Source organism: Salvelinus namaycush, chromosome 26 (genome assembly GCF_016432855.1).
Source record: "Salvelinus namaycush isolate Seneca chromosome 26, SaNama_1.0, whole genome shotgun sequence".
In the NCBI taxonomy this organism is placed as follows: domain Eukaryota; kingdom Metazoa; phylum Chordata; class Actinopteri; order Salmoniformes; family Salmonidae; genus Salvelinus; species Salvelinus namaycush.
The window spans coordinates 29,209,912-29,225,486 of record NC_052332.1 but is presented as its reverse complement, the minus strand read 5'-3'; the positions used below and the strand labels follow the sequence as shown (position 1 = coordinate 29,225,486).

General features: G+C 41.6%; 2 protein-coding genes across 2 annotated transcripts; one reads left to right on the top strand and one right to left on the bottom strand.

Annotated features, from left to right (window-relative positions):
• Positions 1 to 3,182: 3,182 nt before the first annotated feature.
• cdca5 (cell division cycle associated 5) lies at positions 3,183 to 6,937 on the bottom strand. The gene is made up of 5 exons (XM_038965184.1): positions 6,623 to 6,937; positions 6,083 to 6,150; positions 5,879 to 5,947; positions 5,258 to 5,764; positions 3,183 to 4,100 (listed from the first exon to the last, which is right to left on the bottom strand). The coding sequence occupies exons 1-5, from the start codon at positions 6,654 to 6,656 to the stop codon at positions 4,020 to 4,022; spliced, it is 759 nt and encodes a 252-aa protein (XP_038821112.1). The 5' UTR covers positions 6,657 to 6,937; the 3' UTR covers positions 3,183 to 4,019.
• Positions 6,938 to 10,339: 3,402 nt separating this feature from the next.
• On the top strand, positions 10,340 to 14,079 carry LOC120021692 (zinc finger protein-like 1). Its single transcript, XM_038965529.1, has 8 exons — positions 10,340 to 10,484; positions 10,751 to 10,867; positions 10,982 to 11,093; positions 11,201 to 11,394; positions 11,655 to 11,730; positions 11,937 to 12,143; positions 12,985 to 13,108; positions 13,319 to 14,079. Exons 2-8 carry the CDS (start codon positions 10,766 to 10,768, stop codon positions 13,503 to 13,505), a joined length of 1,002 nt encoding a protein of 333 aa, XP_038821457.1. The 5' UTR covers positions 10,340 to 10,484; positions 10,751 to 10,765; the 3' UTR covers positions 13,506 to 14,079.
• The last annotated feature ends 1,496 nt before the right edge of the window (positions 14,080 to 15,575 follow it).

The window sequence follows — 15,575 nt, the reverse complement described above, 5'->3', positions numbered from 1 at the left end:
CTGAATACATTTTCTGTGAGCTAATTTAACTGAGCACTTTCATAAGGGCATAATAGTTATGCTAACTTAAAACAGGCCATTAACCACATCAACTACAACTATTTTCTTCCTAAATGCAGCTACTAACATCTGTTAAGTTATTCTTGAAATACTTTAAGTCAACACAAACATAATATTTCAGCAAATACTATCAATCTCAAATCACAGTCAGACTTACCTAAAACATGGTGTGAAATGTTTTAGACGTGCCAGAAATTCAAGAATCCTAATCTGTCTAAGTCAAGAAACATAAAAAATCTACTTAACTCAATTAACTTGATCTTAATCATTAATTCTGATATCCTAAACCACATAAGCAGTGAGTGCTAGCACATACTCTGTCAGAGGACGCATAAGAATGACACAGGTTGAGATGATCATTGATGTTTTGTACCAGGATTCTGCCTGCACCCTCCATCTGATGTAACAATTTTCCAATTGCGGTGGAGCATGCATGAAACATCAATAAATCCTTTGCACCCATCCACTAGCCCCAAGCGATTTTTCAAATCTCATGTGAAAACTACTTCATAGACAAAACACGTGCTCTTTTTCTATTTTTATCATCCACGATAAAATTAAACATTGGTCAGCTAATCTATTCAAGTGACATGGTATGGGCAATGTTCATTTAAAAAAATACTTATTTGTGCAACAAGCTTAGTTTACTCAATAACAATATTCAAGAATTCATTATTGTTATGTTCATGTCAAGGAAGTTTAGACTGAAACCAATATGTTGTCTGTGCATTTTCTCAAATAAAGTTGCCCTTAAGTTATGTATACAATTCAACTGTTTGGATTCCAGTGTTTAGGAGATTGACTGGTTATTAATGTCCAGCTTGCTATTGACCTGCCTGTCCCTATTGTATCACTGCAAAAGACACCATGACAACGAAAATGAAGGAAAGCTTTGAGAACTCCATTGAATTACAATAGCATGTTAAGCAACCACATACCAAGAAACATGATTGTTTGCAATTAATGATCACATTCAATTACCATATCACTAGACCCTGACAGTTGGTAAGTACAGAGGGACACAAGTGCTTTCGGGATGTTTGACACCAGTTATATAGACATTAATTTTAATTAATTTCTAGCTCTGAGGTTATAGCAATACAATCCTATTGTCTGTAGTTGTCCATCGCCCGCAGCCCCTTTCCCCGAATCGATTGCCAATTGTGTGATACAGCACAACCCTCCACTCACAATCAATGGCAGTACTGCATTGAGACCCTCCAGCAAAGAGAAGGGAAGGACAAAGCAGTGTGGGGCCAATGTGAGACCCAACCCAAATATAGGTTAGATAACTCAGAAATCAAGTGACTCCTTAAATTCTAAGGACAATCTTTTTTCAGAGACCTATAACATTGATACTTAATATAAACAAATTGACATTCAGGATCACTGGCCTGGTAAAATGTTCCTTCAAAAACTGTTTAAAGAAAAATGAATTACCTTAATGATGGCATCATGTAGTACAGTTCTAATACCAAACTCATACAAAAGGACAAAACATCTACAACTCAGTGTGTTTCGTACAACCATTATTAGACAGAATATAGCTCAAACTATTTATTATATTCATGAAACAGAAATTTGCAAAAAAGCAACCACTATAAACTAGACCTTATAACAACAAAAACTCAATATACTGGAGTAAGTCATGAAGAAGACAGCCAATAAAGAAGTGTTAAATCTGATAATAAATTTGATCAGATAAAGTCTTAAATCCCTAAAATCTAAACCATCATACAGTTGAAGTCAGAAGTTTACATACTTAGGTTGGTGTCATTAAAACTCATTTTTCAACCACTCCACAAATTTCTTGTTAACAAACAATAGTTTTGGCAAGTCAGTTAGGACATCTACTTTGTGCATGACACAAGTCATTTTTCCAACAATTGTTTAGACAGATTATTTCACTGTATCACAATTCCAGTGGGTCAGAAGTTTACATACACTGAGTTGACTGCCTTTAAACAGCTTGGAAAATTCCAGAAAATGTCATGGCTTTAGAAGCTTCTGATAGGCTAATTGACATAATTTGAGTCAATTGGAGGTGTACCTGTGGATGTATTTCAAGGCCTACCTTCAAACTCAGTGTCTCTTTGCCTGACATCATGGGAAAATCAAAAGAAATTTCAGTCAAGACCTCAGAAAAAAATGTGTAGACCTCCACAAGTCTGGTTCATCCTTGGGAGCAATTTCCAAACGCCTGAAGGTACCACGTTCATCTGTACAAACAATAGTACGCAAGTATAAACACCATTGGACCACGCAGCCGTCATACCGCTCAGGAAGGAGACACATTCTGTCTCCTAGAGATGAACGTACTTTGATGCGAAAAGTGCAAATCAATCCCAGAACAGTAAAGGACCCTGTGAAGATGCTGGAGGAAACAGGTACAAAAGTATCTTTATCCACAGTAAAACAAGTCCTATATTGACATAACCTGAAAGACCGCTCAGCAAGGAAGAAGCCACTGCTCCAAAACCGCCATAGAAAAGGCAGACTACGGTTTACAACTGCACATGGGGACAAAGATCATACTTTTTGGAGAAATGTCCTCTGGTCTTATGAAACAAAAATACAACTGTTTGGCCATAATGACCATTGTTATGTTTGGAGGAAAAAAGGGGGATGCTTGCAACCTGAAGAACACCATCCCAACCGTGAAGCACAGGGGTGGCAGCATCATGTTGTGGGGGTGCTTTGCTGCACTTCACAAAATAGATGCCATCACGAGGGAGGAAAATTATGTGGATATATTGAAGCAACATCTCAAGACATGTCAGGAAGTTAAAGCTTGGTCGCAAATGGGTCTTCAAAATGGACAATGACCCCAAGCATACTTCCAAAGTTGTGGCAAAATGGCTTAAGGACAACAAAATCAAGGTATTGGAGTAGCCATCACAAAGCCCTGACCTCAATCGAATAGAACATTTGTGGGCAGAACTGAAAAGGGGTGTGCGAGCAAGAAGGCCTACAAACCTGACTCAGTTACACCAGCTCTGTCAGGAGAAATGGGCCAAAATTCTAAAAGCTGAAATAAATCATTCTCTCTACTGTTATTCTGACATTTTACATTCTTAAAATAAAGTGGTGATCCTAACTGACCCGAGACAGGGATTCTTTACTAGGATTAAATGTCAGGAATTGTGAAAAACTGAGTTTAAATGTATTTGGCTAAGGTATATGTAAACTTCCGACTTCAACTGTATATGAGAGGAATAAACAATGACATTTAAACTAATATTTTATATGTAAAAACAGTGATGAAGAAACCACAATGAGGGTGAGAGCACCCCCTAGAGATCAAATGTGATAAAGGAATGCATGACATACAGGTTTCAATCAAATCCAAAAGCACAAGTTCTGAAATCATAGTAGGACATGACAATCTGCCATGATAACGATTCTTAGTTTGGACATCTTCTGTCCCAAATTCTAACACTTAGGAAATTAACAAAGAAAAAAGCAAAAAACAAACAGCTGTAAGCACAACATCACAGAAAATGCTTTGTAAATAAATCGTACAAGTTAAAACACACCTGATGTCTGTAATCCAATTTACAATCATTTAAAATATAAAAGGGTGCTCTTCAACACAAGATAATGTCCCTGTGACCTAATGAAGTTGTCATCTCAAAAAGACAAGAAATATCAACCTATCAAAGTGACAGGAACATCAGTGAAGATAGAAACTGGTTTTAAGATTACACAACTCGTATTAAGTCACTTTTTAAACCAATCTCACATTTAGAACGTTGAAAAAGCCTACATCTACATTTCTGTATTGTAAATGAATCCTGTTTGTTGTTCCCATAGGTGCCATATTTATGCAAATATCAACTACTTTCACACCTCATCACCTTTGAAATGCAATCATAGAAGTGTAAAAAGTTTACTTTCTTCAATCTTGGCAAAAAGGATTTCTAGTTACATGTCAAAGTCTTTGAGGATGACCTATGAGTTTATTCCACCACCAAATCAAATCCTTCCGCCTCTTCAAACTCTGCATTCATCTTTGCCGCAAGGTCGTCCAGCTCTGCCAGCTGGGTAGGAAGGAAATGGAAAAGTAGATCAACACAAAGGTACATATGTTATAGGGTCTTACACATCTCCATCTTGAAAATAGTTTAAGTGAGCAATAAGTGTTACTTTTCATTTCTTGATGGTGTTTGGCCCTCTCTGGGGGTATCGTCAGACGGTGCCTTAGGAGGAGTTGGGAGACACTGTCTCAGCCTCCAATATTTATGCTGCAATAGTTTATGTGTTGGGGGGCTAAGGTCAGTCTGTTATATCTGGAGTATTTCTCCTGTCTTATCTGGTGTCCTGTGTGAATTTAAGTATGCTCTCTCTAATTCTCTCTCGGAGGACCTGAGCCCTAGGATCATGCCTCAGGACTACCTGGCCTGATGTCTCCTTGCTGTCCCCAGTCCACCTGGTCGTGCTGCTGCTCCAGTTTCAACTGTTCTGCCTGCGACTATGGAACCCTGACCTGTTCACTGGACGTGCTACCTGTCCCAGACCTGCTGTTTTCAACTCTCTAGAGACTGCAGGAGCGGTAGAGACACTGAATGATCGGCTATGAAAAGCCAACTGACATTTACTCTTCTACAATCACTGTGATTATTATTATTTGACCCTGCTGGTCATCTATGAACATCTTGGCCATGTTCTGTTATAATCTCCACCCGGCACAGCCAGAAGAGGACTGGCCACCCCTCATAGCCTGGTTCCTCTCTAGGATTCTTTCTAGGTTCTGGCCTTTCTAGGGAGTTTTTCCTAGCCACGTGCTTCTACACCTGCATCACTTGACGTTTGGGGTTTTAGGCTGGGTTTCTGTACAGCACTTTGTGACATCAGCTGATGTAAGAAGGGCTTCATGAATAAATTGGATTGAATGTACACTGTAGTCTACTATGGTTAAGTTGTTTATCAATGTTGTCAACAGTGACCGCAGTAGTATCATATGCCCTCTGTTCTCACAGAATCACATTATTGGAAAACAAGACTGTGCTCAGGCAGGCGTAGTTATAGCTAGATATGTTCAAGTTGTGGACAATTTTAGCTAACCCTATTCATAATTGTCCTAACCTGCTGCATAAGTTCTCCTAACCTCCTACGTAGTCACTTCTGCTAGTCAAATCCGTCAGGCCTGCTCTGAGAGCAGTGGGTATCCACTAATGCGATACAGTTATGGTCTCACTTTTATTTGAGGAACCTTCTTCCTCCTCCTCTTCTCCTTTACCACAGCAACACCAGGGATGTTGACATCTGGCTCAGGAGCAGCTGCAGCACTGTCGTCCCCTTCTATCAGGGTGAAGGAGCTGACCCCACAGAATGACTTGGAGGCCTCAGGGCCCACCCTGGACCCCTCCACCTTGCGGAGAACCTGGGGTGTCTGAAGCTTCTCAAACCCAAACAGGGTCTCCCGACGCAGAGATGGGGAGGACACGTCCTGGCTTTGGGGACGCTCAAACGAACGGTCCCCTAGGCTTAGGCGGCTGTAGGACCGACGCACCTTCTGTGACCATGCTGAGTCCTCAGAGTTCGCTGCAGCCTGGGGATAGGGTGGTGAGGGGGCCAAGATCGGGGAGAGCATGGTGGCTTTTGGTGGAGGAACCTGGGCAGGTCCTGGGATAGAAATTTTGGCCTTCTTCAGACTGCCTTCAGACAATCTTTGTTCATTTTCTTTGTTGTCCTCTGAGGGTACCTGAAACAAAAGCAATTGTGCACATATGACTGGGCTGATATGAAATAGCAGGACCAAACATTAAAACTATGCAGCTTATTCTGGAAATGAATTTGCTGTGTTCTTTCAACTCACATTGAATTGTGTTTTCCTGGGTGCAATCTTCCTCACAGTGATGCTGCGTTTCACAGTGTCTGTAGGAGCCTGTGGATTACAGTAACATGATATATACTTAGACAAAGCACTGACAAGACTGAAGATACTTGCAGGATGCAGTTTGACTATGTCAAAAGGTAAATTGAAATGTTACTGGTTGTGCTGACAAAATGTACTACTTACTGAGTTGGGGACATTTTGATTTGGAGAGGTCAACCGCGCTGACCTCCTTCGTGGCTGGCTGGTAGAATCTGGTATGATAAAACAAAGAATGGCACAACCATCAACAATATTGGCTCATTGGCTTCCCTTTATACAGCTAACAATGATGTGAGATCTTTAGTTAGCAACATGACTTGACTGGTCCCTTGACTGATAAAGTCAATTGACTGGTAAAGTTGAAATGACCGTTTTTTTTTTGTTATCTAAAAACTTGGAGTAATGTCGAGATGTTGTGAAGATCCAGCTGTATGCCTCAATATGAAGACTACCATCTATTTCCATAATTGTACTGTCCATCTTCGCCATTGATTTGAGATTGATGCATATAGCTAGCTGTCTAACTGAGTCTGCACAATAGGCACCATTTGACAATTTGACTGATTTAGAATTATCTCGCCATTGGAGTGAACCACACATCTGCTAATTACAGACAAGCACTACTATAAACAGAAGCACTTCTCTAAATTAAGAAATAAAGAACAAAATAGCAAACATACTGACCAGCCAAAAAGGATTGATGTGTCTCTTTGCTCATCCTTGCCGTCTGTCCAACTTACTTACTAACGTTAATACATGAATTCGGTGGGTGATTAGCTAGCAAGAATACACATGAACGTTATCTGGCTAGTAGCTATCGACAACAAGCTAGCTAACTTGAGAAATTAGTAAAACAAATTATTAATTAATTAGCAAATAAATATATCACACAAGCTAACTAGGCAACAAATAACCAATGCAAAACTACGACTGAATAACTTGAGAGTAGCTCATTTTGATTTAATAGGTCAGTCCTCAAAAGTTTCAAAATTACCCGCCTGGAAGTACCGGAAGAGACATTGGAGTGCAGTTCCTGTCCGTTATTTTTTATTTTTTTATTATTTATTTAACCTTTATTTAACTAGGCAAGTCAGTTAAGAACAAATTCTTCTTTACAAAAAGGCCTCCTGCAAGGGGGACTAAAAATAAAAACTTAAATAAAATATATAGGATAAAACACACATCACGACAAGAGAGACAACAGATCAAATCAAATCAAAGTGTATTTGTCACGTGCGCTGAATACAATGAAATGCTTACTTACAGGCTCTAACCAATAGTGCAAAAAAAGGTGAAAAAACACATAATAGCACAATTGGTTGGGCACCCGTAAAACAGCTGCCATTCTTCTGGCGCCATTTTAGATCCTCCAAACACAACACTACCTAAAGAGAGACCTAAAACAACAACATAGCATGGCAGCAACACATGACAACACAGCATGGTACTGTAACAACACAACATGACAACAACATGGTAGCAACACAACATGGCAACAGCACAAACATGGTACAAACTTTATTGGGCACAGACAACAATACATCATGCAAAGCAGACACAACTGTCAGTAAGAGTGTCCATGATTGAGTCTTGAATGAAGAGATTGAGATAAAACTGTCCAGTTTGAGTGTTTGTTGCAGCTCGTTCCAGTCGCTAGCAGCAGTGAACTGAAAAGAAAAGCGACCCAGGGATGTGTATGCTTTTGGGACCTTTAACACACTAGAGCTTGAGGTAGGGTTAAGAGAGCTTGAGGTAGTCACCTCATACAAGTACATGGGAGTATGGCTAGACAGTACACTGTCCTTCTCTCAGCACATATCAAAGCTGCAGGCTAAAGTTAAATCTAGACTTGGTTTCCTCTATAATAATCGCTCCTCTTTCACCCCAGCTGCCAAACGAACCCTGATTCAGATGACTATCCTACCTATGCTAGATTACAGAGACGTCATGTATAGATCGGCAGGTAAGGGTGCTCTCCATTCGGCCATCAGATTTGCCACCAATGCTCCTTATAGGACACATCACTGCACTCTATACTCCTCTGTAAACTGGTCATCTCTGTATACCCGTCGCAAGACCCACTGCTTGATGCTTATTTATAAAACCGTCTTAGGCCTCACTCCCCACTATCTGAGATATTTACTGCAGCCCTCATCCTCAACATACAACACCTGTTCTGCCAGTCACTGGGAGAGGGGCATTCTTACCAAATCACATGTATTTTTTTTATTTAACTAGGCAAGTCAGTTAAGAACAAATTCTTATTTACAATGACGGCCTACACCGGCCAAACCTGGATGACGCTGGGCCAATTGTGCGCCGCTCTATGGGACTCCCAATAACGGCCGGTTGTGATACAGCCTGGCCTTTCTTTTGGAGGTGTTCTTCAGAACCTTTTACTTCAGCACTGCACAGATACTAAATTAATGATAAATATGTGATTCTATCTAAATAAATAAACTACAATAAAGACGCGAGTGTATTAGAACTAGACGCGAGTTGGATGAGGCAGGGCTTGCAAACTATTACAGACCACAAAGGGAAGCACAGCCGAGAGCTGCCCAGTGACACAAGCCTACCAGATGAGCTAAATAACTTCTATGCTCGCTTCGAGGCAAGTAACACTGAAACATGCATGAGAGCATCAGCTGTTCCAGACGACTGTGTGTTCATGCTCTCCACAGCTGATGTGAGTAAGACCTTTACACAGGTCAACATTCACAAGGCCGCAGGGCCAGACGGATTACCAGGACATGTATTCCGAGCATGCGCTGACCAACTGGAAAGTGTCTTCACTGACATTTTCAACCTCTCCTTGTATGAGTCTGTGATACTAACATGTTTCAAGAAGACCACCATAGTCCCTGTGCCCAAGAACACTAAGGTAACCTGCCTAAATGACTACCGACCTCACGTCTGTAGCCATGAAGTGCTTTGAAAGGCTGGTCATCCACTCTAATTTGCATACCGCCCTAACAGATCCACAGATGATGCAATCTCTATTGCACTCCACACTGCCCTTTCACACCTGGACAAAAGGAACACCTATGTGAGAATGTTATTCATTGACTGCAGCTCAGCATTCAACACTATAGTGCCCTCAAAGCTCATCACTAAGCTAAGGACCCTGGGACTAAACACCTCCCTCTGCAACTGGATCCTGGACTTCCTGACGGACCACCCCCAGGTGGTAAGGGTAGGTGACAACACATCTGCCACGCTGATCCTCAACACGGGGGCCCCTTAGGGGTGCATGCTCAGTCCCCTCCTGTACTCCTGGTTCACTCATGACTGCATGGCCAGGCACGACTCCAACACCATCATTAAGGACCGAGCACGCCCCCATTCTCATCGACGGGGCTGCAGTGGAGCAGGTTGAGAGTTCCTTGGCGTGAAGAGGGTACGACAAAACCTATTACCCCTCAGGAGATTTGGCATGTGTCCTCAGATCCTCAAAAGGTTCTACAGCTGCACCATCGAGAGCATCCTGACGGGTTGCATCACTGTCTGGTATGGCAACTGCTCGGCCTCCGACCGCAAGGCACTACAGAGGGTAGTGCGTACGGCCCAGTACATCACTGGGGCCAAGCTTCCTGCCATCCAGGAACTCTATACCAGGCGGAGTCAGAGGAAGGCCCTAAAAAATGTCAAAGACTCCAGCCACCCTAGTCATAGACTGTTCTCTCTGCTACCGCACAGCAACGTCTAGGTCCAAGAGGCTTCTAAACTGCTTCTACCCCTAAGCCATAAGACTCCTGAACATCTATATTACCTCAATTACCTCGACTAACCGGTGCCCCCGCACATTGTCTCTGTACTGGTGCCCCCTTTATATAGCCTCAGTATTGTTATTTTACTGCTGCTCTTTAATTGTTTGTTACTTTTATTTGTTACTTTTTTTAGGTATTTTATTATAACTGCATTGTTGGTTAATAAGGGCTTGCAAGTAAGCATTTCACTGTAGGGTCTACACGTGTTGTATTCGGCGCATGTGACATAACATTTAATTTGATTTTGATTTAAATTAGTGAATAAATCGAACTTTAATGTGGGTGAGGCTGACACGCCCATTAAGTGCGCCAACGATTCTTTCTAATGTAAAATAAAATATAATTGATGATCAGCTCTCGCCAAACCAATCGTAACATGACAACCTAAGTTCAAACTGTAAAACCTGACCGTGGACCAGCTGATATAAATGTGGGTCACTGGCTAGAATGGTTCCACCTTTTGTCAAATTAACGTCAGATTTGATTTTTCGAAGCAGGTTAGGAGAATTAACGTACACGGTTAGGATAATTAGGTAAAAGGTTAGCTAAAATGCAAAAAAATAGAAACTTTTGACTTTTAATTTGAATAAAAGCTGGATCCTTTCTTAACATAACCGTTTATGTTCCGCGTTTATGTGACATCATTATACTGCGACTGCCGGAAGAGACGTGGCAAAATGTCCGCTTCTGAAAACATTCGCATTTTCTAGCTTTAGTTATTTGTACAACCTTTTCCTTCAAACGATAAATCATCGAGGAGAAAACGTGTGTGACAGGTAAGGTTGAGTTAACTTACAACTAAAGCGACACGAAAAGCATCTGATGTTCGTGAACTAGCTTAGCTAACGTTAGCTCTAACTATAAATCTACATTGTCAATACATACAAGTAGTGTCTTGCACCTATGCAATATGTAATAATCAAACTACATTTGAACCATGAGTAGATTTGCCTTGTTTATCAGACTATTGCTTAGTTAATAGCTATTACGTTAACTAGTTATGTCGTTGCTGAAGATTGTTTTGGTGATCACTTGTCTACAGCACGACAGACAGACCATGGGTCTGTGCAAGTGTCCTAAGAGGAAGGTGACCAACCTGTTCTGCTTTGAACATCGGGTGAATGTGTGTGAGCATTGCCTGGTCTCCAACCACAACAAGGTCAGTGGATGGGCAGTTCTAAGTACCCAATGTGTCATGTTAAATTAAATATAGACCACATAGTAGTTGTTTGCCATTAAACTAAGGTATTTTCTCTACCTGTCTGATCCCAAGTGTATAGTGCAGTCCTACCTCCAGTGGCTTCAGGATAGTGATTACAACCCTAACTGTCGACTGTGTAATAACCCACTGATCTCCCAGGATACTGTCAGATTGGTCTGCTATGGTAAGAATGTCAACATTAGGATAGATCCTTATTGCTGTTGCTTGATATTACTGCTGTATGGGATTTGCTCAAACCCTCTGGTTCATTGCTCTTTCTCTCTATCCAAGATGTATTCCACTGGGCCTGTCTTCATCACCTGGCAGCCCGGTTGCCCCTACACACTGCTCCTGCAGGATACCAGTGCCCCAGCTGCCAGGGTCCAGTGTTCCCCCCCTCCAACCTGGCCAGCCCAATAGCTGACATGTTGAGGGAACAGTTGTCCGTAGTCAACTGGGCCAGAGCTGGACTAGGCCTACCTCTGGTGAGGAATATGGGTGGGCTGAGTCACACTAGCAGTCAGGGACATTGAATAGTGACAAGGGGGATACTGGTTCAAATGCTGGCTGACATTCAGTTGTGTATTATATTAGTGTAAAATACTGTATGTTAGAGCTTAAACAATATTCACTTTTTAGGACCCCATAAATCAAGTGTTTATTTTAGAGAGAAGACCCATATATTATGAAATAGGTATTCTGTGACAATTCAACTCTAACAGGTACATCATTTCTCCACTGCAAGATTGAAGAACCTGTAAAAGCTATTCAAGACAGCACACAGGATGTCACTGATTATGCTGACTGGTCCACGTTTGATGGTAAGTTATTGTTTCTGCTGTTGATACTGCCTTATTTGTCCACAGTAAGGGAGCCTGTGTTGCAATACATAATAATATATGCCATTTATCACATGTGTTTTTTTTATTTATCTAGGGCGTCATGACATATGCTAAGCTGAATGTTGGAATTGTTTGTTTGAATCTGGGAGTTTACATTTGCCTTCCCTTCTCCCCTACTCTGCTAGCACCAGCATTGGAGCCTACTGAAGCTTACCCCACCCACTCCTACGCCTCCCAACCACACCCTAGCCTCACCCCTACTCCAGTTCCAAACACAGTACAGGAAGATCATGGAAGTCTCCACAACAACGGGGAGATGGTGGCTCATGAACAACACTCTTTGGTCAACATGATCACTGCAACCACCAGTGACACCATCACCCTACACACAGGTAAAGGACTATGAATGGTACCCAGGTTTAGTAGAGCTATCTTAATCCTAACCATTACCAGCTACACAGTGTTGTCATGTGTCGTGGCAATTTCCTGTATTACCAAATGAGGAGAGTTACAAACCACACACCAGTCAGAGTTATACTTAAATTTCATCTTTAATAATATGCGCTTTACCATAGCCCTGTGACTTTCAACAATTCACTATCTATAATGAATTGTTGAGAGTCCCAACATAATGGCAACTGAGATCTTTTATAGAAAAGATACACCCCTCAAGTTACATGACGAACCACAGATCTTAGGAACTCTTCACAAAGGGCCTTTTACTTGAGAAAGGAGTATTCCTTAGCCAGATTGCATTCGCTATAAATTATCGCTCAGTTTGGTCTCTAAAACGAGGTTCTAATCTCGTTCCTGGTACTTCGTAGTACCAAACCATTGCCTTTACTATCTGGAATGCTCTTTAGGATTTATTGGCCAAAGACATTGTAAAAGACAAGCCTGACCTCTCCCCTCTCTGGGCCCCAAGTGACTGAGCCCTAGCTGAGAAGGGAAAAGTGCAACTGCCAACAGTATAGTCCAAAGGGATACATTCTAATGACAAGTATCTCACATAAGCATATTATGTAAATAAACATCTTATTTATCTATGTTACCCAACTAATTCTGATTCATCCGCCACACATGCCATACATGTTAATCCAAACCTTAGCCTCAACTCTAATCCTAGTTCCTGACATTTTTGATGACACATCTGATATTCCTCACGTAGATGCAGGTGTATGCTGTATCCTCATATATTTGGTTTATTCATTTAATGTGAATTATTGCTTCCAGCATCATCCCCAAGGAAGATCTATGACACTAGGGACTCTGGACACAGCTCTGTGACACAGATCGACTTTGATGACGACAAGTACCGGCGACGACCAGCACTCAGCTGGTTTGCACGGATTCTCAAGTCAGTAATGTTACTATTTATTTAAAGTTTTGCTTCATTTTGTTATTACACAGCAAGCACATCTTTCCTAGCAAACCTCCTTACATATGACAACAGTATTTGATTTACTTTTTATAGATCCGATCTATTACTCTGTCTCCAAAGGTAGTCCTTTTTTTTATTTTTTTATTTCTCTTAACTCTGAAAATGTAAATTAATTTGTGTTCTCAGAAACCGGGCGGGTTCCAAGAGGACAGGCCTGTCCTGGAAGCAGAGGGTCTTCATGCTCCTTCTGGTCGGAGTTCTGGGATTCTTTACCTTGATCATCATTATGGCTAAACTGGGCCGTGCTTCAGCCGACTCCGACCCCAACTTAGACCCCCTACTAAACCCCAACATCCGAGTGGGCAACAACTGACCAGCACCCACCTCCAAGTCCTAGTGAGTGTTGAACATGGGGCCGATATAGGCCATCTAAGATGGTGGGACCAGTAAAGGCAGAGATACCTTCTCTCTCTCTCAGACATGAAAGAAAAGAGGATGGGATGGTGCATTTTGTCCTGGAAATGATGGCAATCTTACACCCTTTTTCCTTCTTTGGGATAGGCAGGTGCAGATTTCCTAAGCATCTACTTCTCAGAACTAATAGGATATATAACCGACTTGTGTGTGTACACACTTTCAAATTTATTATTTACGTTGCTTTTAGATGTACAATGAATTTATATATATTTTGATCCACTCCACATCAAATGAGATTGCAATGTTGGAATGAATGGTGATGGGGGAAACAGATTCACAACAGAAATACTGTATTCTATGACACACATGGCTTTTTGCAACATCTGCTAAGACACATTTTTGAAGTGGGCATCAATAAGTTAATTGACTGAGTGATGTTTGTGTTGAATTGGAAGAATGCTACGTCTGACATTCACACACTGTATTGTATGGTGATTAAATGAGTCTGTAAATATAGAAATTGAATGAGATGATGGTGTGTGTGTTTTGTGTTGAACTGGAATAAATGTTTAACCAATTCTCAAATTCTGTATGCAATATACGTTCATATTTTGTGGATAAACAAAATGTACAACAGATACTGTGAGGATATTCAAGTAGTGGTTAACCCATTGGACATTGGTCTTGGTTTAGCATTAAAATGGCAAATGCAGTCTTAAATCCACAAGTGCCCTGTGCTCAGACACTCTTTGATAGAGTGATCTACTTTCTCATGAGTTTGAAGTGCTACGAAAGGTGTGTTGATGGGACCTCTAAAATAAGTACAGTGCATTCGGACAGTATTCAGACCCCTCAAATTATGTTAGACTTATTTTAAAAGGATTACATTTTTTCTTTTTTTCCAATCTACACACAATACCCCATAATGACAAAGCCAAAACAGGTTTTTAGACATTTTTGCAAATGTATTAAAAAAACTAATATCAAATTTACATATGTATTTCAGACCCTTTACTCTGTAGTTTGAAGGACCTTTGGCAGTGATTACAGCCTTGAGTCTTCTTGGGTACAAGCTTGGCACACCTGTATTTGGGGAGTTTCTTCCATTCATCTCTTCTTCTCAAGCTCTGTCCCGGTTGGATGGGGGGGTGTCGCTGCATAGTTATTTTCAGGTCTCTCCAGAGATGTTTCATCGGTCCGGGCTCTGGCTGGGCCACTCAAGGACATTCAGAGACTTGTCCCGAAGCCAGTCATGTATTGTCTTGGCTGTGTGCTTTGGGTCGTTGTTCTGTTGGAAGGTGAACCGTCACCCCAGTCTGAGGTTTTCATCAAGGATCTCTCTGTACTTTTCTCTGTTCATCTTTCCCTAGATCCTGACGAGTCTCCCAGTCCCTGCCGCTCAAAATTATGTTGCCCCCACCATGCTTCACCATAGGGATGGTGCCAGGTTTCCTCCAGATGTGACGCTTGGCATTGAGGCCAAAGAGTTCAATCTTGGTTTCGTCAGACCAGAGAATCTTATTTCTCATGGTCAGAGTCCTTTAGGTTCCTTTTTGACAAACTCCAAGTGTGCTGCCATGTGCATTTTTTACTGAGGATTGGCTTCCTTCTGGCCACTCTACCATAAAGGCCTGATTGGTGGAGTGCTGCCGAGATGGGAGAACATTCCAGAAGGACTACCATCTCCACAGAGGAACTCTGGAGCTCCGTCAGAGTGATCCTTGGGTTCTTGGTCACCTCCCTGACCAAGGTCCTTCTCCCCCGATTGCTCAGTTTGGCTGGGCGGCCAGCTCTGGTAAGAGTCTTGGTGGTTCCAAACTTCTTCCAATTAAGAATGAGGGAGGCCACTGTGTTCTTGGGTACCTTCAATGCTGCAGAACTTTTTTGGTACCCTTCCCCAGATCTGTGCCTCGACACAATTCTGTCTCGGAGCTTTACGGACAATAACTTCGACCTCATTGCTTGGTTTTTGCTCTGACGTGCACTGTCAACTGTGGGACCTTATATAGACCGGTGTGTGCCTTTC